Source organism: Gossypium hirsutum, chromosome D11 (genome assembly GCF_007990345.1).
Source record: "Gossypium hirsutum isolate 1008001.06 chromosome D11, Gossypium_hirsutum_v2.1, whole genome shotgun sequence".
In the NCBI taxonomy this organism is placed as follows: domain Eukaryota; kingdom Viridiplantae; phylum Streptophyta; class Magnoliopsida; order Malvales; family Malvaceae; genus Gossypium; species Gossypium hirsutum.
Window position 1 is genome coordinate 10527114 of NC_053447.1, and position 25525 is coordinate 10552638.

At 36.7% G+C, this 25525-nt stretch overlaps 1 protein-coding gene and 1 long non-coding RNA gene across 3 annotated transcripts; both read right to left on the reverse strand.

Annotated features, from left to right (window-relative positions):
• Positions 1-1742: 1742 nt before the first annotated feature.
• Positions 1743-3716, reverse strand: LOC107912307 (WRKY transcription factor 23). 2 transcript variants are annotated; one of them, XM_041106004.1, is made up of 3 exons: positions 3051-3716; positions 2679-2936; positions 1743-2540 (listed from the first exon to the last, which is right to left on the reverse strand). In XM_041106004.1, the coding sequence occupies exons 1-3, from the start codon at positions 3437-3439 to the stop codon at positions 2135-2137; spliced, it is 1053 nt and encodes a 350-aa protein (XP_040961938.1). In that variant the 5' UTR covers positions 3440-3716; the 3' UTR covers positions 1743-2134. The 2 variants fall into 2 exon arrangements, with proteins under 2 accessions (XP_040961938.1, XP_016695902.2); XM_016840413.2 differs by having other exon boundaries at positions 1836-2540; positions 2679-2822; positions 3051-3704.
• Positions 3717-19302: 15586 nt separating this feature from the next.
• Positions 19303-21019, reverse strand: LOC107912308 (uncharacterized). Its single transcript, XR_001688119.2, has 2 exons — positions 20356-21019; positions 19303-20266 (listed from the first exon to the last, which is right to left on the reverse strand). It is a non-coding gene; the product is annotated as an uncharacterized lncRNA (long non-coding RNA).
• Between the last annotated feature and the right edge of the window lie 4506 nt (positions 21020-25525).

The window sequence follows — 25525 nt, forward strand, 5'->3', positions numbered from 1 at the left end:
CATCTCACTCCCATGGTATCTAGAAGAATGGGATAATGGTCAGAAAATGAATGACTTAAGTGTTCAACCTGATAACTTGGGAAGAGATTCACCCAATTTAACGTAGCAACTCCACGATCCAGACGCTCTCTTATATTTGTAGATATGAACCTTCCTCTTTCCCATGTGAACCACCGGCCGATAAAACCTAAATCATTGAGATTGCAATCCTCTAACGCCGTACGGAATTCCATCATCTGACGTTCTGACCTAAGGCGACCTCTTTTCTTCCCAAAAGAATTTGCAATCTCATTAAAATCCCCCAAAACAACCCAAGGAATAGAGTGGTCGTAGCTTAGCTGTCTAAGCAAATCCCAAGAAGCACCTATACACCTTTCATTCGGATTCCCATAGAACCCCGTTAACCGCCAAGTGTCACCGCATTTATTATCATGAACCTCAACGTCAATGCGAAAAGAGGAGAAACTCTTAAGCTTGACCAAAGAATTCCCTTTCCAGCCCAATGATAACGCTCCTCTAGAACCTATCGCCCCAATGTCCCATTCTCAAAACCGCACTTCAACCTGACCAATTCCATCTTTTTAGAACTTAATTTTGTTGATTTTTATTGATTTTTAAGTGAAAAGATTAAAATATCCCAAATAATATTATTTGTTTTAATTATGGAAGGACATTCTCATAACTTTTTAACCAAATTGATGACTCGATTGAGGGTGATGCCGACTCAATAAAATACATAAATAATAGTATAGTATAGACTTTCGAAGTGAAATTGAATTAAAGAGCTGTTGGTCTATGTTCGCTGCTGTCAGGCCAAGATTGGTTCCTCATATTTTAGGTTGTTACAACATAGCAATTTCTTATTGCGCCATAAACATTAGGCAACGTCATGTTTTCACCCTTTGGTAACATATGAAATGATTGCAGCCCAAGGATAAGTTTAGGTTTCAACTTAGATGACCGAATGGCCGAGGTTAATCATGTTTCCAACATTCAAGACTATAGCTTACCTGTTGTATTCGCTCCTATGTTGCTGCAACAAATATCTGTTAAGCAGGATAAAAGTGGGGATTATGTCCTGGGTTGGGGGGCGGCAGTAGGCCCTAGCGATCACGGAATGGATTATCTCGACGTTATTCTTTATGCTATCTATACCCTAGAAAGGCAACTGATTTTCCCTTTTGTATTCAGTACCATTTCTTTCCCAATAATCAACCTGGCACTGGCGACAATATTATTCTTTAACAGTGACTAATATTCACATGCCCAGTAGACATCACATATACAACCGCGAAGAAGCTGTCGATAGCGATGTTCAATTCAGACCCCATAATATAATTAGAATAAAAGAATCATTGCTCCATATATATGTGTAATGTATAGTGCGTGAATAGGTAACATGACTTCAATCTCCCTTTAATTAAACAATACACTGAATCCCCCCATCTCACCATTCAATGAACCAAATCTTTGAGATGTAGACGCAAGAAAAGGAGAGTTATTATTATGCAAGTCGATCTCGAGTTATTGTTCCATCTGCCCCAACCCAACTCAAGCATATTTAGCTACTGCACATTCATATTCTTTCTCACTAAATTCTAACCCCGCCCCCCCCTTTTTTTTTTTTTTGCAGGGCCTCATTAGTGCTACGACCATTTTGGATTTGGCTGGTTCCCAGACAAATAGAAAATAGAAAGCTTTCTAGCTTCTGCATTAATTGTTCTCTGAAGAACCCTAGCCCTCAAGCACTACTTTGTTTCATACGGGAATCAATGCATATTCCTTTGAAAATAACAAAAACAAAGGTATAGGACAAACAAAGGGTCAGAACTCAGAAGAGTTAAAGAAAGAACCATTTCCCTGGTGCATAATCTCTACATATCCAGAGCAACTAAATGTGGCAAAAAAAACATTTTAAAAAAAAAACCCAATTAAGAAACTAAAACCAAGTCCAATTTACAGTAATATTAATCAAGCTTTGCATAAAAGGGGCATCGGGCTCCTTGTTCAATAAAAATGCCACCTCTCAGCAAAAAAAAAAAAAAAAAGCTACATACCAGTGAACTGATCATTTCGCTATACCTCTTTTCATCCCAAGTGGAGAATTACATATAAAGGTAATGGATGTTCTAATCTACTCTTCCTTCAGCATATGGGATGGCAGAATGTCCTGAAGAAGTCCATGGTCTTTAAGCAAAGATGGTCCTGGTCCTGGCCCTGGGGTGCAAAAGCGCTTCTGATGAAGAAAAGTGGCGTTAAGGGACCCATTATGGCCAAAGTTCAAAGGAGACAAGTTATCGGTAAAAGGCTGTTGAAAATGCTGGTGATAGTGAGATGGAGTAGTTTGCATTGACATGCCAAAACTTGCGGCGGAGATGGCTGAATTCAGATGAGAACCAACAAGGTTGGGACGAGGCATGACCGGACTGGGGTGAGTATGTTGGCCTTCGTAAGTGGTTACCACGATGCTTGGATCACTGAAACATCTCTCAACTCTTTTCTTCACATTACATGAGATGGTGGTGCAACGATAATAACTCCTAAGAGAATTAAACAGTGTAAACATTATAACCTATGGAAGTTGCCTGTCTCTGTGATTTTAACTAAATTGGTGAAAAGGATAACATACAGAATGAGGGAACTAAAATAGGTTGAAGTTGGGACATTGAAGTTAGTACCTAGGGAAGGGGCTGTTTTTTACAGCTTTTTGTCCGTACTTTCTCCATCTATAACCATCTTCCAAATGATCAACCTCGCTCTTTGTCATGAACGCGAATCTCGGCTCTCTCTGTCTCTTCTGATTTGTCTTCTTGGGTTTCAACCTAAACCCACAAACGCCAAAACAACAAAAAATAATCTTCATGATCAGCTTCAAATCACTTTGATGGAAATCAAAACCCTGATTTCTTATCCAAATTAGTTTCAAAATGGGACACCTGTTTAGCAGTAAACAGGAACACTGGCTCACATAGACGGAAAATACCCATCTTCGTCTCTTTCTCTCTCTTCTTAAGAAAAGAAAATAGTGTAAGATAAAGAGTTGAACTCACTGTTTCTTGGTTTTTCGCTGGTCCTCTTCTTGGTCATCTAGTTTAGCAGGTTCATCATGAACAGCCTCACTTGATGCAGATGAAATCGTGGAAGAGTTAGGAGTGGCAGGCTGATTGAAAACCTCATGAGGAGGTCCGATCTTCGTGGAAGAAAAAGCATTGGGTGGTTGGGTTGCCATTCGAGAGGGAACCTGCTGTGCTGCCATGATCTCCAATAAAGGACTACTGATCAAGTCTTGAACACCCAGCAAGTCCATGAACCCTAACGACCGGATCTTCTCTTCTTCGTTGCTGCTCAAATCAAATATACTTTGTAATGGGAAATCATTCACCGAACACGATGAGTTTCCCAATACATCTTCCACCTTTACACCCTCTTTTCTCTCCATGTATCAATCAAACACTCCAGTTCTTGTTCATCAAAAAGAGCTTGCACACCACAGAAGAAGAAGAAGAAGAAGAAGAATGCTTTGTTTAGTGAGAGAAAGAAAGGAAGAGAGTTTTAAAGGAAAGTGAGATTTTTGGCTACTGAGAAAGGGAGAGAGAGAGTTATTAAAGGATCGACGGGCAATTGTAGGTCAACCACTTGTACGGATATTGAACAGTGCCGGTTGTCATTTATTGCATGAGGCATGAGCGCCCCATTGTTGGTCGGACAGTGGGGTGGAGGCTTTCATACGTAGATTTTTGGGCGGTCTTTTAACTGGTTCAAGTGTGAACGGAGTTCACCCCCATGTGATGTTCTTACGGCATAACCCATAATGATAAAGCTCTTGGCTTTGGTTTGGGTGTATAAATAATTAAAATTATGTTTTTTTGTTTATTTAAATTAAATTAAACTATACCTATCTTTATTGTGCATGTGAATCAAACAATACTTTGGATAGCAGGAATAAATTGAAGAAATAAGTTTCGGAAATACAAAAGAAAATTATTTATATACAATTCAAAAATTACATTTAATTTTTGCATTACACTCGTACTTTTTTTCTTCAGACTTCTTAGCACACTTGTAAATGAAATAAAAAAATATTTTTTAGCATGTACTCTTCTAGTCTATATTATTATATAGGGGGACGTGTACGGTTGTGAATTTGGCTTAAGAAGATAAGATAACGTATGTATTAATGTAATGCTTAGATAATTAAATAATATATAAAATTAGTGAGGGGACTTTCATTCGTGATGTAATTGTAGGTTTATTTAATTGCATAGGTAATGGGAAAAATAGTAGCCTTCTTCCCAGCGAAAAAGAGAAGGAAAAGAAGATCGGAAATCTGTTTGTTTGGGGAGAGGAAAGAAATTATGAGAAAGCTAAAGTAGGTGCACGTGGGGGTGGTGTAGCATATTGCAGAGGCACACTATAATCGTTAACCAATTGCAAATGCAAATGTAAAATCCAAATGGAAATTAAATGAATGGGAATGGGAAGCTGTGATATGATATATGTAATAATTTGCGTGTAAGCTGGACTTAGCTTTGCATGCTTCCATTATTAGGTTCCTAACTCTTTTGGGTAAGGAAATTAAGGATTCATTTAGAGGCTTCTTTTCACACATCATTTCCATCTTTTTCCTTTTTCAGTCATTGATTCTCACATACACACATCTTAATTACTAACACCCCCATCATCTCAACATGGATAAACATGAGATGAGACTGTTTTTATTCTGATAAATAAAAATAAATTTTGAAATTAAAACTAATTATACTCTAAACACATACAATTAGCTCTTCCACATTCATACTACAACAACCTAATAATTCTGAATATAAATATACAAATTTCTTCTTCTGCCCCGAAGTTTATCTAAGATGGAGATGATTAAAAGTTAAGATGGAAAACCCAAAATGATGTTCCTTCACTCGATTCCATGTCAACTACTCCCACCTACCATCTCGTGAGAAGCATAAGACGCCTAGCTTCCCCAATGAGATCTGTACAAATAGGACCATATAATTATGCTTGTATAACGCAAACTAGGCAAATGATTCTATGAAAAAACCTTTTATATCCCTTCTCCAAATAAAATATTACTACCTTATTTTCACATGAAATTCTCCCTCTAAGACCCCAAACTAAACGACAGTCTTATCCACTTGTAGCTTTCACTAGAGATACGGCATTAATTTTCATCTACTACCATATCCAACACGATTCCGTATTATAATCAACTTTCTGAATCCAACAAGGATAGATATAATACTTGTATGTAAAATCCAAGCTAAAGACTAGAAGCCGAGAACTCTTTTTCTTGTTTTGTTGTATTACCAAAGCGGCGGCCATGAATCATGATGATAAAGGGCCGGCCTGGCCGTCTGTGCCCATAGAGGACCGCACACCGATAGCATGCGACCGTTGGAGCCTTTCGCCACCTTTCTCGATCGCACACGTGGTCTTTGCCTTTGTGCGACCGGACCTCCTTATTTTCTTTTTATTTTTTGTGGGAGGTCACCGCTAGCTTCCACGTGGCTGATCCAACGGGTGAGATTTTCGTGAAGATGATGACATCAGGAAGCACGTGGCCTTGATTGTGCCGTGACTTTGGCTTTTTGGCCGAGAATGTATATGTTACATTTCATGCCTTCTCCTCCTATCACGTTACAAGATTTGGGATCATTCATTTTAATTGGACCGTTCTTGCCTTTTTCCAAAAATTCAAAGCCTTGTTTTGGAAATTTATTTCTCAGTTTTTTTTTCATTTTATTTCTCTTGATTTAGTAATAACAATAATACTAACTTAATGTTAATACAAAAATCCAATCTGATTCCAGAAATTTTATCTTTTATTAATTTATAACTTAATCCCTTTTGAAACAATTAAATAAAAATATTTTTTATTTTTGAAAGATTAAAGTATAATTTTATTATATAATAATTTTTCTTTCGGTAAAAATTACATAATAATTTTTAGTTTTATAATTTATGGAAAGATTAAAGCCCTTGATGATATTATTTAAATAATAAAACAATATTGATCCTTTTTTTTAACTTGATATGAACTTTGGGAGAAGTTTAATCTAAGTTTTTATTCTTCTTTAAATGGGAACTTGAACTTACTTTTTAAGAACGTAATTATTGACATTCTAGCCCTAGGAGTTCAATATGTAATACCAATCATAATTAAATAAAGAAAATGGATAATCATAGTGACCATCAAATTTATAATTTTGTCAATATTTTTTTAGAAATATTTTATTGGGTTCAATAATATTAATTGCATTTTGTAATTTATACAATTAATAAAATCTCTGATTAAATTGGTATCAATCGAGTATTAGATCAGTTAGTAAAATACAAAAATGATTTTTTTTGTATTTAAAACAAATTATATTATTCAATGATACTTTAATCTTTTTAATTTTTTTAAAAAATAATAATAATATGCATATGGTGGGATTTCAACTCATGTCTATTACATTGAAGAAACTCTAGTCAACCAAGTCTTTATATTGACTTATTTATACATTTTAATTTTGCTATACACATTCTATTATTTTCATCACTTGACAATTATATGTTATTTTAAACACACATCAATCTTCTGAAGCCATGGTTTCCACGTGCATACATGTGTGATAGGATTTCTAGTTGTAATAAAGCATTTATTTTTTTTATTTTTTTCACGAGTGTTAACAAAACAATATTGATCTTTTTTTTTTATCATCCATGTTCAGTTTAATTCGAGTTTTGTGGGTAACTTTCCTAGCAATATCATCTACAAGGTTGAAACTTGCGTTTTGTTATTGAGAGTACGATGTGTCTTACTGTTGTATTTAACATACTTTCTAAAAATAATGCATAATTTTTTGATAGAATAAAAACAATGCAAGTAATTTATAATATTATTCACATCTCCTATTTAATGTTTAAATTTGTAATTTGTAATACGTAAGAGTGATGTGAAGGAGGTTTGACACTGTGATTATGACTCCTAAAACTCTCTCAACATATACTTTAGCTCAGCCTTACAATTCACCATTTCTTTTACTGTGTTTGCTTCAATCTTCCTCTCCATCTTTTTCATAATACATTTTCACTTGTTTGTAATAATTTTCTCAATCCTAAATAGTGATTCATGCATCTACTCTGGAACTCTTAATTTCTGGAAAACATGTTAAAAAGACTTGGCATATAGTTGTACTTCTTTTTGGACTTGAATAAAAAGAACCAAGTGCTTGGGAAATTCAAGGGAAGTCAAATTTATACGCGGCATGGGAATATTCTTTGCCAGGCTGCTTTGTTTTGTTTTTGCAACACATTCATCCATATTTGATGTAATACTAAATTATTTAAATTATTCACAATTTACCAAATTGAACCATACACGATATATAAACAACTTAATTTACGTTTTTCATGATCTACGGGCACAAGGTTAGCTGCACTGTATGATTAACTATTTTGGGTATTTCTTAAATGAATCCTTTTACATATTACTATTATAATTAGGGCCCAAAAATTACTCCATATTTACACGTTTTATGGAAAGCAAGTTAAAAAATCTATATAATTAATTTTAATTTTTTAAGATATAAAATATTTAAAATGGTAAAAAATAACTTAAATGTTTTATAGAAAAATATTGTTTTTAAAATATTTATTAAAAGGACCTTGAGAATTTATTAAATAATATTCAAATGTCATAAAACAAAGCTCATTTTATAAAAATAAATTTAAAAAATTAAAAACAAACAGTTAATATAAAAAAAATCTAAAAAAACTTCACCTCACGGATAAGTTTGGGAGCTCAAGAAACAGGCAAGGTATATGCCTTACTCTTGCATATTTTTTTTTTTTGAATTTATTAAAGTTTCTTTTGCCAACTCATCATCGTCTATTACCTTGGAAGCCAATAGACTCAACACGGTTTTATTAATGATTTTCATAATTAATTACTAAATCTTACATGTGAATTACAATATCCATCTAATTAATTGATATTACACTTTTGTTCCTTTCAAATCTTCTTTTTGGTTGGTTTTAAAGAAGTTAATGAGTTACAATTAAGAAAAAGAACTGTTGGCTTGAATTTAAGCTATTTATTTCCCCTTCTTCTTCTTATAATAATAAGTATATTAATGGCTCTCTAAAGATACTGTACAAATAAAATCATTAATGAGACGTCATGAGAAGATGATCAAGAAATTTGTGATCCAACGTCAATGAAATTGTTTGTCTGGTTAATAATTTAAAAGTGCTAATAGAGTGTACAATAAGGAGGATAAAAAGGTCAAGAGTTGAAACAAGAATAAAAGGACAGGTTGATTGTTGATGGAGTATTTGCTCACAATGACTTTAAGATGAGAGGTCTTCTTGTCCATTAGTGTGACGTAGTAAATTGTTACGAAGAAAGTTATCCTCATCTAATCCATGAAAGACGTGCATCGTGAGCCTATTTCTCCATTCATTCAATTAATACGAAGTTGTTACGCTTAAGTAGGTACCTATGACCTTGAGGACGGTTCACATTTGAAAAGTATTCACCCTTTCTGAGAAGAGTGAAGGGTCAATGACGCAAGAGATTGATGCTACTTTAATCAAAAGACATTGTTTCAGATGGAGGGTATAACAAAAAAAAAAGTATAGTACATTATATGCGTATATATGGTTTTGCAAATTTAAATTCTAATAAATATATTCAATATAAATATGAGGATATTTAAGCATTTAATATACAGTTGACTATTTGTTAATTGAGAGGATGAATATGGACAACGTTTTAAATTAAAAAGTTAGGCAAGATTCAAATTAAAATATGATCTGTGTAACACATTTTTGTACTCATGTGATAATAAATTAAGTATAAATATCCATAAAATGGCAATTAGCCTTCATTATCGGCGGGCCAAGGTGTTTATATAAACAGATTTGCTAACTATATGATTAAAAAACTCACCAACTTGGAAAGGAAGCCGTGAACTTATCCTTCTTCGTTACCATGTTATATAGGTCGTGAATGAGAGTGGAACATTTTTCAGTTTCATCTTTTTGTGAATCATACATTGATTGTTGACCCATTTCAAGAGCAGGAGAGTTGCACATGGCAATGGCATGGGCATGGGCAAGTCAAAGCCGAAAAGGGTTTTGGCATGTTCAACATGATCTTCTTTTAATAATAGTAGAATAATAAAATGTATTGAGGACTGGAGGGACCGACTCATATTAAAATCTGTTTGGAAGAGAGAGAAGGAGGCAAAGGGAAAGAGACAAAATGTCGAAAATTTACCGTGGTGTGGCAGAAATCTGGTTGATGGGATTGGGATCCTATGATCTGCTTTCCTTTCTACTTTCTACTGTCTGCATGTGTGCGTCTAATGTCTCTACCAGAGAGATAAGACTGTTCGGAGTCGGAGGATGTCTCTATTTGACTTTGACCCAAATTGAATCCCGCATTTAAATGTGACGCTGCAAGCAGCCAAGCACCAACATGTTTCTATGATTTTTATTTCAACCAAAAACATAAACCTGTTACTACCACCTTTTACCACATACCAGACAGTATCCCTTCACTTTTCTGACAAACCAAAATAAATACAAATTTACCGACAAACACAGTAAACATTGTCTTTGTAGTTTGATGCTGCTGTCTTGGAAATTTTAGAATGGAATCCCAAAATCTGAAACTTTTGTCATAGAGATCGGTGCTTTTTTTATTTATTTAAACTCATAAAAATAATATAGGTCATAAATTAATTATTGAATTTCAAAGTCACATGTTTAATGAGTATTGTAATAAATTTCAACTGAAAGATTAAAAAGAATGAATCTGCAACTATCACAGTATATAGAGTTTTTATTAGATTTCAACGAGGTTGTGAACTGAAGAAAGAAAGCACGCCCCCCGTCCCCTCTACTTAGTGAAGATTGAATATATAGAGAGAAAAAGAAAGCAATAGCTTTATGGCCGTAAATTACACTACTGGTCACTTAATTCTTGCTTTTAATTTTTTATCATTTAATTATCAATTTTTTAAATTTGGTCACTCCACTATTTTTTTTTACCAAACTATCAATCTTTTTAATTTCATCACTCGATTTGCTTTTTAGTTCATTTCTGTTGATGATCATATCAAGTTATGGAACACCCATCATCATCATGAGCTTTGCCTCACCGAACAAGCAACCACTTGCCAAGAAAGTGACCTAAAATATCCGACAACCTGCTCTTTGTTAACACCTCGGTGACCAAAGGATCAACTCCTTTTTGTGGCTTTAACATGAGTGCCTTCTTTATCGTTCAAGTTCATTGAAGAGAGGAGCATAAGTAAGGCCTTTTTTGTTCGCTTGGTATGGCGATCCCTATAGGTGTTTGGTCCAAAGCTGAAATAGCAATCTCAACCAATTTTTGGCAATACCTAACGGAGTCAACCCCACTGGCAACGGCGTTACTAATGTCCAAAGCCTTAACGGCGCGTTCTAGGAATTCAGGGATCAAGCGATCAAAAGGAGGCTTAGGGAGCTGGGAAGAGTAACAATCCATAATGAGAATAGCCTAGAATTCAGCTTCGCAGTAAAGGAAAACATCGATGAATCTGCGTAGCCAGGAAATTGAGTGAAGGGCATTGTCCTCTGGTGGTGATGAGAGTTCGGTGAAGAGATGAGAAACATATTTTATTAGGGTTAATTTTTAAAAATTACGATTAAATCAATATAATATATAAAAATCGAAAGTTAAATTTATTATTATACCTATTTCTTAATTGCCACATCATCCGTAAGATATTTAACGATATTTATTGAAAATGAATAAATAATAATAATTTAGATTAGTTGGGTGACCAAGTTAAAAAAAATCAATAATTCAGTAACAAAAAAGAAATAGGACAATAAATGAGTGATTTGTGATATAATTTACCTGAGGTTTTTATTTACATAATATAAAAATATTTTTTAAAAATAAAACGAGATGGGTGAAGTTGATAATCTATTAGCTGGTCCAATATGATTACCTTGTTTGTAATTTGGTAGGTGCCGACGCATTTTGCACGATTTCTTCTTCATTGGAAATTTCGGCTGTGACGACTGACCAGAATGTCGGTCTTGTTTGATTCTTTCCACATCCAGTTTTGTTTCTCAACTAAAACGTGTTGGTGTTCGTCATCAACAACATCATAGAGTTTGCCAACTATTCTGTTAGCTTCGAATTCCAGTTTTATGCGAAGTTTTAACTTTATCACACACTTCGTCCAAAGGCAAAAGGTTAACAAGTTTAAAATTACTTGATATTGTTGCGTATTAAAAGCTTAGCAAGGTGATGCTCCCACAATGATGCGTTGATACGGCAGTGGAAAGGTTCCAAATCTTGAAACACTGCCTGATATCACGAGGGAAAGATCCTGTCCTGTCTAAGCCTTTACCCTTTCATTCTACTTTGCCGGGCCATCCAAATCTTTTCTTAAACTTAAACTTTGTTTGAAAATGCATCCACATATCACCCCCTCCAAGAAAAGAAAAACAAAAATTCCTACCAAATTGTCATCATTTCATAGAGATCAAAGACAACTTTCCTCCGGCTCATGTGCACTTGGATAACCGAAAGTTCTCAAATCCTACCTGGATCCTCGTCTGAGCGATACCATGGTGACCAGCTTAAGAGTTGGGTGGTCGATGTTACTAATCATACAAAGAGGGACACACAAGGGCAGATAGAAATTTACACACCATGTCCATAGTTCAATTTTTCTGCATTGCATTGAAACCCCTTATTAGAATATACCCATACCCCATACCTTGCCCATACCTTTCCCATACCTACCCATACTTTGGAAAGGTCAAAGTTATGGGCACCAAATATTTATTTAGTGTTGGGCATGGGAAAATAGCAATTTTTGGTCCCTAAGTGAATAGTGACTTTGCAAGGTGGCCCTTGAATCTCAACTATAAATAGGCCAACCATTGCTCATTCTCATCATCCCACATTTGCCATTCTCTACTTAAGGCATTGTTCTCTCTCCCTATTTGTAAAGTTTCACTTGTATTTTGGAGTGAAATATATTTGGTAGTGCCCGAGGACGTAGGCAAGATTTGCCGAACCTCGTTAAAATTTTGGTGTTCTTTACTATTTAATGTTCATATTTTGTGAGTGTGATTGTAGTGATTTATTGTGCTATTAAATTACGATAGAGGGATATTCTGGCTAGGAAAGACTTGGTACTTAAGTGATCCTCGTGATTCACCTCTCTTTCCTGGGAATTGAACTTAGTGTGATTTTTTAGTACAATAATTTTACTCTTTCACACGCTTCCGCGCAACAATTGGTATCAGAGCAAGGTTCGTACTTGGGGAATACGATCGTTTACGGTACTATTCACGTATACGGCATTATTCACGTATACGGTACTATTCACGTATACGGAACTATTCACGTATACGGTACTGCTCACGTATACAGTAGTTGGGATTGAGGAGAAAAATGGCAGCAGCATCGTCATCAGCAAGGACTACTGTGACAAATGCAAAATTTGAAGTAGAGAAATTTGACGGTACCAATAATTTTGGTATGTGGCAATGTGAGATCCTGGATGTCTTATGTCAGCAAGAGCTAGATATAGCCCTTGAAGAAAAACCTGACAATATGGATGGCAAGGAGTGGGCCAAGATCAATAGACAGGCGTGTGGTACAATCCGCCTATGTTTGGCCAAAGAGCAGAAGTACTCTGTCATGAGGGAGACATCAGCGAAGAAGTTATGGGATACACTGGAAGAAAAGTTTCTAACGAAAAGTCTTGAAAATAGGCTTTATATGAAAAAGAAACTTTATCGATTCACGTATGCACCCGGTATGTCGATGAATGACCATGTGAACTCATTCAATAAAATTTTAGCAGACTTGCTAAATTTGGATGAGAAATTTGAAGATGAAGACAAGGCATTATTGTTGTTGAATTCCCTTCCTGATGAATATGATCATCTTACCACCACATTGCTTCATGGGAAGGACACGATCACATTTGATGCAGTTTGTAGTGCGTTGTATAGATCTGAGACTCGGAAGAAAGATAAAAGAGATCACAGAGATACAATTGCAGAAGTCTTAACAGTAAGAGGTCGTTCACACAGCAGCAAACCTGGTAGAAGGGGTAAGTCCAAAGGGAGACCCGCCAAAGATGAATGTGCCTTTTGTCGTGAGAAAGGGCATTGGAAAAAGAATTGTCCTAAGTTACAAAAGGGCAAGTCTATTTCTAATGCATGTGTAGCGGAGCATGATGAGGAGTCAGACTTTAGCTTGGTTGGCATGGCAATGGCATGTCAAACGGATGAGTGGATATTGGATTCGGGATGTACTTACCATATGTGTCCTAATAAGGACTGGTTTTCTAGTCTTGAAGAACTAGAAGGTGGAGTTGTTTTTATGGGCAATGATAGTGCCTGTAAGACAATGGGTGTAGGTACAATCAAATTGAAGAACCATGACGGCTCAATCCAAGTCCTGACAGATGTTCGCTATGTACCCAGCTTGAAGAAAAATCTCATCTCATTAGGGGCCCTAGAATCTAAAGGGCTCACAATCACTTTGAGAGATGGATTACTAAAGGTAGTAGCTGGGGTATTGACGGTGATGAAAGGCACTAGAAGAAATAACTTGTACTATTTAAATGGAAGTACAGTTATTGGATCAACATCAACAGCTTCTGCGAAAGATGCAGATTCAGAGGCTACCAGGTTATGGCATAGGCGATTGGGACATGCTGGTGAAAAAGCTTTGCAGACTTTGGCGAAGCAAGGCTTGTTGAAAGGTGCAAATTCTTGCAAATTGGAATTTTGTGAACATTGTGTTCTGGGCAAGCAGACGAGGGTAAAATTTGGTTCAGCAATTCACAATACGAAAGGAATTCTGGACTATGTTCACAGTGATGTGTGGGGACCTACCAAAGTGGCTTCTTTGGGAGGTATGCACTATTTTGTCACTTTTCTTGATGATTATTCAAGAAAAGTATGGGTGTATCTAATGAAAAGAAAAAATGAAGTTTTGAATGCATTTCTGAAGTGGAAGAAGATGGTGGAGACTCAGACAGGTCGAAAGGTCAAACGACTTCGATCAGATAATGGTACTGAGTACAAAAATGATCCATTTCTACAAGTATGTCAAGATGAGGGCATTGTGCGACACTTCACTGTTCGAGATACACCACAGCAGAATGGGGTGGCAGAACGCATGAATCGGACTATACTGGAGAAAGTTCGATGTATGTTGTCCAATGCTGGATTGGGCAAGGAATTTTGGGCTGAGGCAGTTACATATGCGTGCCATCTAATTAACCGATTGCCATCAGCTGCAATAAATGAAAAAACTCCGATGGAGATGTGGACTGGTAAACCTGCTACTGATTATGATTCTTTACATGTTTTTGGTTCCACTGCATATTATCATGTAAAAGAATCTAAGTTAGACCCAAGAGCAAAGAAAGCATTATTCATGGGTATAACTGGTGGTGTAAAAGGATACCGTCTCTGGTGTCCTGATACAAGGAAGATTGTTTTCAGTAGAGATGTAACTTTTGATGAATCAACCATGATGAAGAACGAGGATTCACAAAAGGATGACAAAACCAGTAGTACTTTGCAGCAGGTGGAGTTTGAAAAGGTTAATGATGATCCAGCTAATATTGAAAGAACAAATGATGAAGAAGTTTCGACCCAAGAACTTCTACAGCAACAAGATTCAATTGCATATAGGAGGCCAAGAAGAGAGATTCGTAAGCCTGCTCGCTTTGACGATATGGTGGCCTATGCACTTCCAATTGCAGATGATGATGTTCCTTCCACTTACACAGAAGCAATAAGTAACTCTGATGGTGTAAAGTGGAAGCAAGCTATGAATGAAGAAATGCAGTCTCTTCATAAAAATAGGACTTGGGAGTTGGTGAGACTGCCCAAGGGAAAGAAGGCAATTGGATGCAAATGGGTATATGCAAAGAAGGAAAGATTTCCTGGTAAAAATGAAATTCGATACAAGGCTAGATTGGTAGCAAAGGGTTACGCTCAGAAAGAAGGAATAGACTACAATGAAGTGTTTTCTCCAGTTGTGAAGCATTCGTCTATTCGAATTTTGCTAGCCTTGGTTGCGCAATACGATCTTGAACTAGTTCAGCTTGATGTGAAGACAGCATTTTTACACGGTGATTTGGAAGAGGAAATCTATATGACTCAGCCTGATGGATTCAATGTTGCTGGAAAAGAAAATTGGGTTTGCAAATTGACAAAGTCGCTTTATGGATTGAAGCAATCTCCGAGGCAGTGGTACAAGCGATTTGATCAGTTCATGAAAGGGCAAAGGTACACAAGAAGTAAATTTGATCATTGCGTGTATTTTCAGAAGCTACAAGAAGGAACTTTCATATACTTGCTCTTATATGTTGATGATATGCTAATAGCATCTAAGAGCAAAGTTAAGATTGAAAGATTGAAGACTCAACTCAATCTCGAGTTTGAGATGAAAGATCTAGGAGAAGCTAAAAAGATTCTCGGCATGGAAATATGTAGAGATAGAGCTCATGGCAGAGTTAGCTTGTCTCAGAAGCAGTATTTGAAGAAAGTACTACAGCAGTTTGGTATGAACGAGCAGACCAAACCTGTAAGTACCCCGTTGGCTTCTCATTTCAAGCTTTCTGCACAACTATCTCCTTCGACGAATACGGAACAAGAATACATGTTGCAAGTTCCGTATTCTAATGCAGTGGGTAGCTTGATGTATGCAATGGTGTGTACAAGACCCGACATTTCACAGGCAGCTAGTATAGTGAGCAGGTATATGCATAATCCTGGAAAAGGACATTGGCAAGCTGTGAAATGGATTCTACGGTATATTCAGAAGACCGTGGATGTTGGATTACTGTTCAAGCAGGATAGTACACTTGGTAAAGGTGTTATTGGGTACGTTGATTCTGACTATGCCGGTGATTTGGACAAGCGAAGATCAACCACCGGTTATGTGTTTACACTTGCTGGAGGACCAATAAGTTGGAAGTCTACACTACAGTCTACAGTTGCATTGTCAACCACAGAAGCCGAGTACATGGCTGTAACAGAGGCTGTAAAGGAGGCTGTTTGGTTACAAGGTATGGCTAAATCCTTGGGGTTGGTTCAGGAGCATATTAACGTGTATTGTGATAGTCAAAGTGCTATTCATTTAGCAAAGAATCAAGTCTATCATGCACGTACAAAACATATCGACGTACGATTCCATTTTGTGCGGGAAATTATTGAAGAGGGGAAAATTTGTCTTCAGAAGATCAAGACTGCAGATAATCCCGCAGATATGATGACCAAGGTGGTAACAGCAACCAAGTTCGAACATTGTTTGAACTTGATTAATATCCTGCAAGTTTAACAGTTGAAGAAGGCACTATCAAGTATTGTTGTCAAAAGCAGAAAGAATTGTGTGAAGATAAGATTATCCTAATCAAATCTTCAAGGTGGAGATTATTAGAATATACCCATACCCCATACCTTGCCCATACCTTTCCCATACCTACCCATACTTTGGAAAGGTCAAAGTTATGGGCACCAAATATTTATTTAGTGTTGGGCATGGGAAAATAGCAATTTTTGGTCCCTAAGTGAATAGTGACTTTGCAAGGTGGCCCTTGAATCTCAACTATAAATAGGCCAACCATTGCTCATTCTCATCATCCCACATTTGCCATTCTCTACTTAAGGCATTGTTCTCTCTCCCTATTTGTAAAGTTTCACTTGTATTTTGGAGTGAAATATATTTGGTAGTGCCCGAGGACGTAGGCAAGATTTGCCGAACCTCGTTAAAATTTTGGTGTTCTTTACTATTTAATGTTCATATTTTGTGAGTGTGATTGTAGTGATTTATTGTGCTATTAAATTACGATAGAGGGATATTCTGGCTAGGAAAGACTTGGTACTTAAGTGATCCTCGTGATTCACCTCTCTTTCCTGGGAATTGAACTTAGTGTGATTTTTTAGTACAATAATTTTACTCTTTCACACGCTTCCGCGCAACACCCCTTAAGTTGGAAGAGCTGTACCAAGCTCAGTCTTACTGCTGAATTGGAAGAGGAGAAAATTATAAAAGTGAGTCCCCCTCTAGTCAAGTGATCGTAAATAGGATTATAAGAATGCTCACTCTAGTTGCCAGTATCAGTATATGACATAATTGACATGTTCAAAACTAGATGTTTTTAGGTTATATATCCTTTACTTAAATTGACTAAAGTAATAACATTAAATTTATATCACCTATTCTGTTCAGAAGCTCCCTAATCAGGAAAAATGACACCAGGATTAATACCAAAATGTAAAACAAACTTTATGAATGAGGAGAGAGGGAGAACCTGAAAAGGTGACCCTAACACCCTAGATTATAGAAGCCATTTCTGCTGCAACCAAAGATTCATAACTCTCCTTTTTCATATGTCAGGTTCAAGTATCAACGGTACAGAATCATGTGGTGCTCAATGTTTGCAAAAAATCACCAACCAGAAGATATGTTCAACTTTCTGCTTCCTTCATCAAATAAAGGCAAGGAGCAAATCCTAGTGGAAGCAAACTATAGAAACCAAAAAGCAAGTGTCAGCTCTTGTTTTGGAAATCTTACTAAAAGTTCATATTTAAGCAATTTATAGAAGAAAATTTCTTAACGTCGTTTGCAGAACCATTAATTACTGGCACATTGCAATTGCACTAAGCTTGGAAAAGAATCTATAATTAATGAAACATCGACAGAGCTTATAATAAATCTGCCTTAGATGGCTACCCATAGCATAGGTGATACAAGAGTAAAAACCAGTAATGCCATAAAAGGGTGACAACATTCCAAAATAGAAAAAACAGAGTAGTTAGTTTATGCTATTGGTTACTCCTTATGAGGAAAAGCATTTCAAATACGACAAGAATAAGTTAGCAAGTCTTTTCCTTTAGTACGTAGGAGTCAAAATGCCATATTTCTATCAAAGATGACTCTTCAAAGTTCAAACCAAGGAAAAGACTGCAAACTGACCAATTTCAATCAGGTTGTAACATAAAATTGAGTTTTCTACTGGTATTACTATTAAAAATCAGAACAATTAATTCCATGCAGAAACTTATTTGTGAATGCTGATGAATGATCCGCGAGTAAAATTCAATTCAATTTGAAAAAATCGAAAAAAATAAATAAATTTTAAATTATTCGAATTAAATTAATTAAGTTAATCGAATCAATTCGATTTTTTTTCAAATTTCGATTTCGAATCGAAAATTTTCGAATTCGAATAACTCGAATAATTTGAATAAATCAAATACCAAACCAATGTGCTTCCCTTTTGTTTTTCCCCCAAAACTTTCCTCCAAACTCCAAAAATTTATTAACGATGCCTTAAAATTTTCTGTTAGTATCAATTTTACAATTTATTTTTAAAGTAACTTTTATTAAAAAATCACATTTTTTACATTTAATATATTTTTTAGTTTCAAAATACACGGTGACAAATAAATAAATTACGAGGGGATGAAAGTTAATAACAAATTTGATTTTGGTGGATGACAATGATTACAAGGACCCAAAGCCATTTTTTAAATTTAGCTCGAACAAATATTCAATTTGGTTCGAATCCCATCTCACTCGACTCGATTCGAGAAAATTTCAAATCGATTAAAGATGATAAAATAGAATTCGTCAACTCGATCAACTTGAAATTTTTTTATTTGATTCGATTGAACGCTCATTTCTAATGACATCTAACGGAAGGTAAAGAAAGTTGAAGAGACAGAATATGGATTGAAAGATCTAAAAAAAACTCTGATATTACCAAAGACCCACCAAAGGATGGCTAAATCAATTTACAGAACTTGGCGATTAGTAGCCATCTGGTGAGAAAGATAAAAATAGAACGGAGAACACCGAATACAAGTGTCCCAGAATTCTACTTCTGTTAGGGGCTCTTGATGGCATCCCTTATCAATATGGTCCTTCTACTTAGACATACAATCTTCCTCCTAGAATTGTTTAATGTGGCAAATGAAGCTTAACATTTGCGTACGTAGAAAGATTTGCCTCGGCATATTGATTTTTTGGAAAGGAGAAGCATACAAGTTTGGTTTTTAAACACATACATCATATTACATGTATCATGGACTAGAACTTTAGCCTGACAAACGATGTGACCTAAGTAAATTTTAGTTTCGAAAAATGAGAATTGGATTAAGAAGTCACGAATGAATAGTAAAGCCATAGAAAAATAATGCACATTAGGTGTTTGAGTAAATGCTCGAGTGTTATAAATGAGGAAAATGTCTCTATTTAAAATTAAACTTCCTTATATTCAATGGTACAGATCGAATTATATCGATGACTAAGATTAATGCTTATCTACAAGATGCGAGTCCCAAAGAATTTAAAGTCTATATATCTTTATCTTTTTAAGATTTACAACAATTACTATGATAGAGCTACTGATGAATTTTTCATATGTTACACGAATCGGATCATTTCACGTGAATTAAACGAGTCTCATTTGATCAGTTGACCTTCATGAGAGATTCCATGCGACGAATTCCATGTGCACTCGTCACAGGCTTTGATCTCGGCCCATGACACAAATATCAGTTTCCCTTCAGAGTTAGTTTTGAATCCCAAGCCCTACTTCAATGAAGCTGGTTTGCACCATTCCTATATAGTTCCCCTCAATCGCAGTCCCAAAGGAACAAGGAACAAATGTTATCCAAAGAACGGGTTTCTGTTCAGGGTTTAGTTTTGGATGCCCAGAACTACTTCAATGAAGCTGGAATGCAATGGGCTATATATTTCACCCTATCGCAATCCCAAAGGTCAAGCCAATACAAATATTCATCGAAAACTACTTGACCACGACTGCCATACTCAAAAGGGCATGAAATTCTTTAAGATTTCGTGGCAGAGGATTTACACATGCTGGTCAACAAAATTTTAAGGAATTACATAACTAAAATGAATAGAAAGGAATTGTTTCTTCAATTCGTGCCAGCTTTCAAAGAGAAGTAGTTTTTTTTAATCAGGTTGAAAAGGAAATTCGTAGCGATATCTAATTGATGATGCAAGATCAAAAAAGGATGAAAATAAAATATCAAAAGTTTTCAACAACTTCATCTACCTAGTTTGCATTGAAAGAGTATGGTGTTTTGCTGGACACAACTACTAGAAAAGTCGAATCAGTAATCTCGTTTCCAATCACCATTTTTTTACCTTTTTTTCCTATTATTGTTTGATTCAAGTCACTTCACCAAACTGAGATTAAAAAAAAATCAAATCCTACAATAATTCCCAAAAACAACCATTAATTATTAAATAAAAGTAGTAAAATTAGACAACATTACCCTGAAATTTTAGAGAGTCGACGCCTCTTTTAACTCAACATGCAGGCTTGCATCAACTATCTGTTTCCCTTTTTGTTCTCCACAATTAAAGAGCTAAAATTGGCAATTCATGGAAGAGGGGTAAAAAGAAAAAGGATGTTGACAGATAACAACTTGAAGAAACGATGAGGCGGTGAAATGAAAAGACAGATTACGAGTTTGTGCGTGAATCTAACATGAAACAAATCCACCTTTCCATCTTCTTTTTCTAGCTTATGGTTTTATCAGATTCATACACAAACCTGAAATATGCCTCCTCTTTTTGCGTGTGTGTGTTTTGCTTTGAGTGACAAGGGAAAGCTGGAAAGGTTTATGCCTTTATATAATAGTGTATTGTTTAGAAAGGTGGGTGTGATGAACCCTAATTTAAGGTTTTTGAATGTGACGCCACACCAGCAATATCCATCTCGTGAATTATTTTACAGTTGGTGAGGTGAGGTGAGAAGTAAGAGCCGGGAAAAGTATTGCTCTGCACCTCCCGCCGCTAAGACGATTAAACCTATTGCTTTGGGGCTAGCTAACTGAACCCAGCTGGGCCTGCTATGATCCTCTTCTGTTGAACCAAGCGCACATGGGCCAGGCCTTAGATAAGATGCTTTTCATTCTAGGCTCGCTTCAGCCAATCTGAGTCTATAATTTATGATATGTATAACAACTATATAAGGGTAGCAGTAGCACCGTAGATGTGACTAGAAGGGAAAAGAGAGGAAAACGAAAAGACAAAATTGAAAATATTGCAGTGTAAAGTTATTAATTTAAACTTATAAATATAAGTTGTTATTTTTATATTTTCATTTCATGCTCAATTTTATTTATATTTTTAGAAGTAAAAATACTGTATGCATTAATTTATAAGGCTAGTTTACCAAAAAAAGCCAATTTTTTTATAAAATTATCGAAATGGGCCGATTTTTTAATTATTTACCGGAATGGGCCATTTTCTCCGAAATCGCGTCCACGTCAGCGCGATGTTAGGGGACGTGACAGGAGGTCGCGCTGACGTGGACGCGACTCCTGTCACGTAGCGTGGTACGGGGGACGCGATTTTGACGCTGATTTTACTTATGGCTTTTAGGGTTTAGGGTGCAGGCTTTTTAGGAGTTAGGGGTCCCAGAAAAATTTTTTTCGAGTTGACGTATCTGGTTAAATAGTGGGAAATCGCTTCTACCAAGATGCTATTTAAGAAGAAATTGTGAAATAGTGGCCTCGTGGACGCGATTTCGCTACAGTGGTCATGTAAGAAATGATTTTTTTTGACGTTTTCTGAGCAAATAATATAAAATCGCTGATACCAGGATGCTATATGAGAAGAAATTGTGAAATCGCGCTCTTGTGGACGCGATTTCGCTACAGTTGGTCATGTAGGAAATAATTTTTTTTTTGACGTTTCTGAGCAAATAGTGCCAAATCGCGCCCTCGTGGACGCGATTTTTCTACAGTAGCAAGTTTGGGCTGAGGCTATAAATTAGGCAGAAAATATTCTTAGAATGCATAACTCACAGCAGAAACATTTTAGAGAGGCTAAGAAAGTTAGAGTTTCAAAATGAGTGAACGTATTAGTGCTGTTATTTACTACGATGGTGAGGTTTGCCACACCGAGAATGGTGTTGTTTTTTTGTCGGAGAATACGGTGCGACTGTCATTTAGCCAAAACATAGATTTGACAGAACTCCGTAAAAGAATTAGACGTAAAATCTTCGGAACCACGCCAATGAAAGTTCTGTCAATGACGTATCGATTTTGTTCTTCTGTTGATCCGGTGACATATGACTCGTTCGACATAAAAGGTGCTCGTAGCTTGGAGGCAATGGTGCAGACTCGTCTTGCTAGCGGAGCAACTTATATTGAGTTATATGTACAATTTACGTCACCAACTGATGTACTTCCGTCCGGTGTTCGAGATGTATACACGACCCCTGGCCGACACTCGGTTAGCGTGTTACAAAATACGGAACAGCCCATGTTCGGTAGCGGTGTCGAATGCACATCCCCAGAAGACACTCTGTCGGTGGATGGGACATGTACGTCGGTGGCTCGATGTTTGACGCTGGAAATACGAGCTGGGGAACTGCATCATGTTCTACTGGATGGCAATCTACATCCAATTGGGGACGTTATCAAATGCCCAGAAGAAGGGATGACGTACTACCTACGATATCAACCGGTGAGGGGACGTCGTACGCTGTAGATGATTTTGGGTTAGAAGGTGACTCCGATGTGGATCCACCTCGAGAGCCCAGGCCGGATGGTGCAGAGGTGGGATTATTTTCTGAACCGGAGCCTATTCCAATAGAAGGTGAAGATGGTGATATGAGTGCAGATGATAAAGAAAATTCACGATTCAGAGCATATTCACCTCCAGCCCACATGCATAATGTCGATCTGTCAGCAGATGATGCGTTAGAGTTTCCAGATCTACCACACTGGGTGCGCGATCGTACAAGTTCGAGGGTAGATCTTGGTGAACTTGAAGTTGGTAATCAGTTTACCAATAAGGATAGTTTTATTGGTGCTTTGAAACAGCATAGCATCAAAAACGGCGTTAATTACCACGTCGTTAAATCAAAATCTGATAAGTTTGAGGTGAAGTGTGCAGTGCAAGACGGCACATGTTCATGGAAAATCGTCGCCTCGTTAAGGAAGAGGACAGGGTTGTGGGAGATCAAAAAGTACAAAGGTCCACATACATGTGCTGCAGGTACAGTATTGAATGTGTTTTTAATTATATTTTTATTTTCCAATGTTGCATTACTTAATGTACTCCCTCCCTATGTAGGTGTTTCAGAAGATCATCCGAAAATGGATTCAGCTATGTTGGCTAGCTTGATACTGCCCACGATAAAAGCAGATCCTCGGACTTCAGTACCGGTGATAATTGCCAATATCCGTAGCCAAATGGGGTACACGGCCTCTTACCGCAAGGCTTGGATAGCTAAGCAAAAGGCATTGGAGAAGATGCATAGTGGGTGGGACGCCTCATATAATGAAATATGGCAATGGTGTCAGGTGCTAGAGAGATACGTCCCAGGTGCCATCACAGACCTTGAAACGGAACATGCGTACTACAACGGCCGATTGCTACGTGGATGCCAAGTGTTCAAACGCCTATTTTGGACCTTTAAGCAATGCCGAGACACATTTCCGTACTGCAAGCCGTTGGTACAAATTGACGGTACCTTCATGTTCGGTAGGTACACTCATCGGCTATTGGTTGCAGTGGCACAGGACGGCGGTGGGAGAATTCTTCCAATTGCATATGTAATAACACTGGGGGAGTCGTCTGATGACTGGGATTTCTTTCTCTCTAGGTTAAGGAGGCATGTGTGCCCCCAACCTGATATTTGTGTTATTTCAGATCAGGGCGCCGGTATACTAGCTGCATTTGATCGAGAGGGAAGCTTGTGGCAGCGTATACACCATAGATATTGCCTGAGACACGTTGCTTCGAACTACTACAGGCAATATCCATCTAAGACGGAACGACGACAAGTGACCAACATGGGTATTTACTGTATAATTGTATTATTTCGTTTGTCAAATTGAATTAGTTTTATTGGTAGAAGGGGTATAAAATATTCGCTATGTTCTTATATTGGTAGGGTATGAAATGAATAAAGATCGTTTTCACGAGATGTTGGCAATCTTGCGATCCCAAAACAGAGAAGGGACGGACTACCTTTGTAACATACGTTTCGAACAGTGGGCACAAGCATACAACGGAGGCCTACGATATGGCCATATGACGTCGAACATGGCAGAATGCATAAATTCTGTTCTTAAAGGAACGCGTCATCTACCGATAACAGCGGTTGTGCGAGAGACATATTTCCGTTTGGCGGCGCTATTTCCAAAGCGAGCAGCAACTTATGCAGGCCAGATGCAGGGTGGGCATGTATAGTGCAGTAAGGTAGTTCAAGAAATTAACAAGGCGAAGGCGAGGGCAAATATCATGCACGCTGTGTGTCACGATCGAGACAATTTATGGTTTCAAGTGACGGAGTTCGACATACCGCACTAAGGCATTGTTGGCGGGCAATATCGTGTACACTTGCGAAACAGGACCTGTGACTGTGGGAAGTTCGATGCACTTCGTTATCCATGCGCTCATGTTATTGCAGCCTGTATGAAACTCCGTCTGGATCCGCTGAGTTATGTGGATGAAGTGTACAAATTAGAAAACGTGTACAACGTATGGAGACACGTTTTCCCACCGGTCCCAGATGAACGTAAGTGGCCACCCGTATCTGTTGCTCTTTTTAAGCTGTTACCGGATAGAGAATTGTGTCGCAAGCCGAAGGGTCGACCTTTCTCCACTAGAATACGGAACAATATGGATATCCGAGAAACAGCCAGTCAACAGAAGTTGTGCGGATGGTGTAGGAACCAAGGCCATACAAGTCGATCATGCCCTAATCGCAATAGTTGAATGTAATTATAGAAGAAATTACCTTTTATTCAATTATTAATTGATAATTGTATTAATTGTTGGTAAAATTATCAAATTACTACAATTTCTTAAATGTTAGTATCAGTCAAAACATTTTACGAAATCCAACATTATGTAAAACTACAATTTCTTAAATGGTTAGTAAGATTATCAAATCCGCTGAGTTATGTTAGGGTTTTTACATTAATTAAATTAGGTTAGGGTTAGGGATTTCAAATAAAATGATAAATCAGGGTAAGAGTTTTTAATTAAATTAGGTTAGGGTTAGGGATTTTAATTAAAATAGGTTAGGGTTAGGGTTTTCATGTAAAATAGGTTAGGGTTGGGGTTTTTAATTAAATTAGGTTAGGTTAGGGATTTCAATTAAATTAGGTTAGGGTTAGGGTTTTTAATTAAATTAGGTTAGGGTTAGGGTTTTTAATTAAGTAGGGTTAGGGTTTTTAATTAAATTATGTTAGGGTTTTTAATTTAATTAAGTTAGGTTAGGGTTTTTAATTAAATTAGGTTAGGGTTTTTAATTAAATTATGTTAGGGTTAGGGTTTTTAATTAAGTAGGGTTAGGGTTTTTAATTAAGTTATATTAGGGTTTTTAATTTAATTAAGTTAGGTTAGGGTTTTTAATTAAGTTATGTTAGGGTTTTTAATTAAATTAGGTTATGGTTTTTAATTAAATTAGGTTAGGGT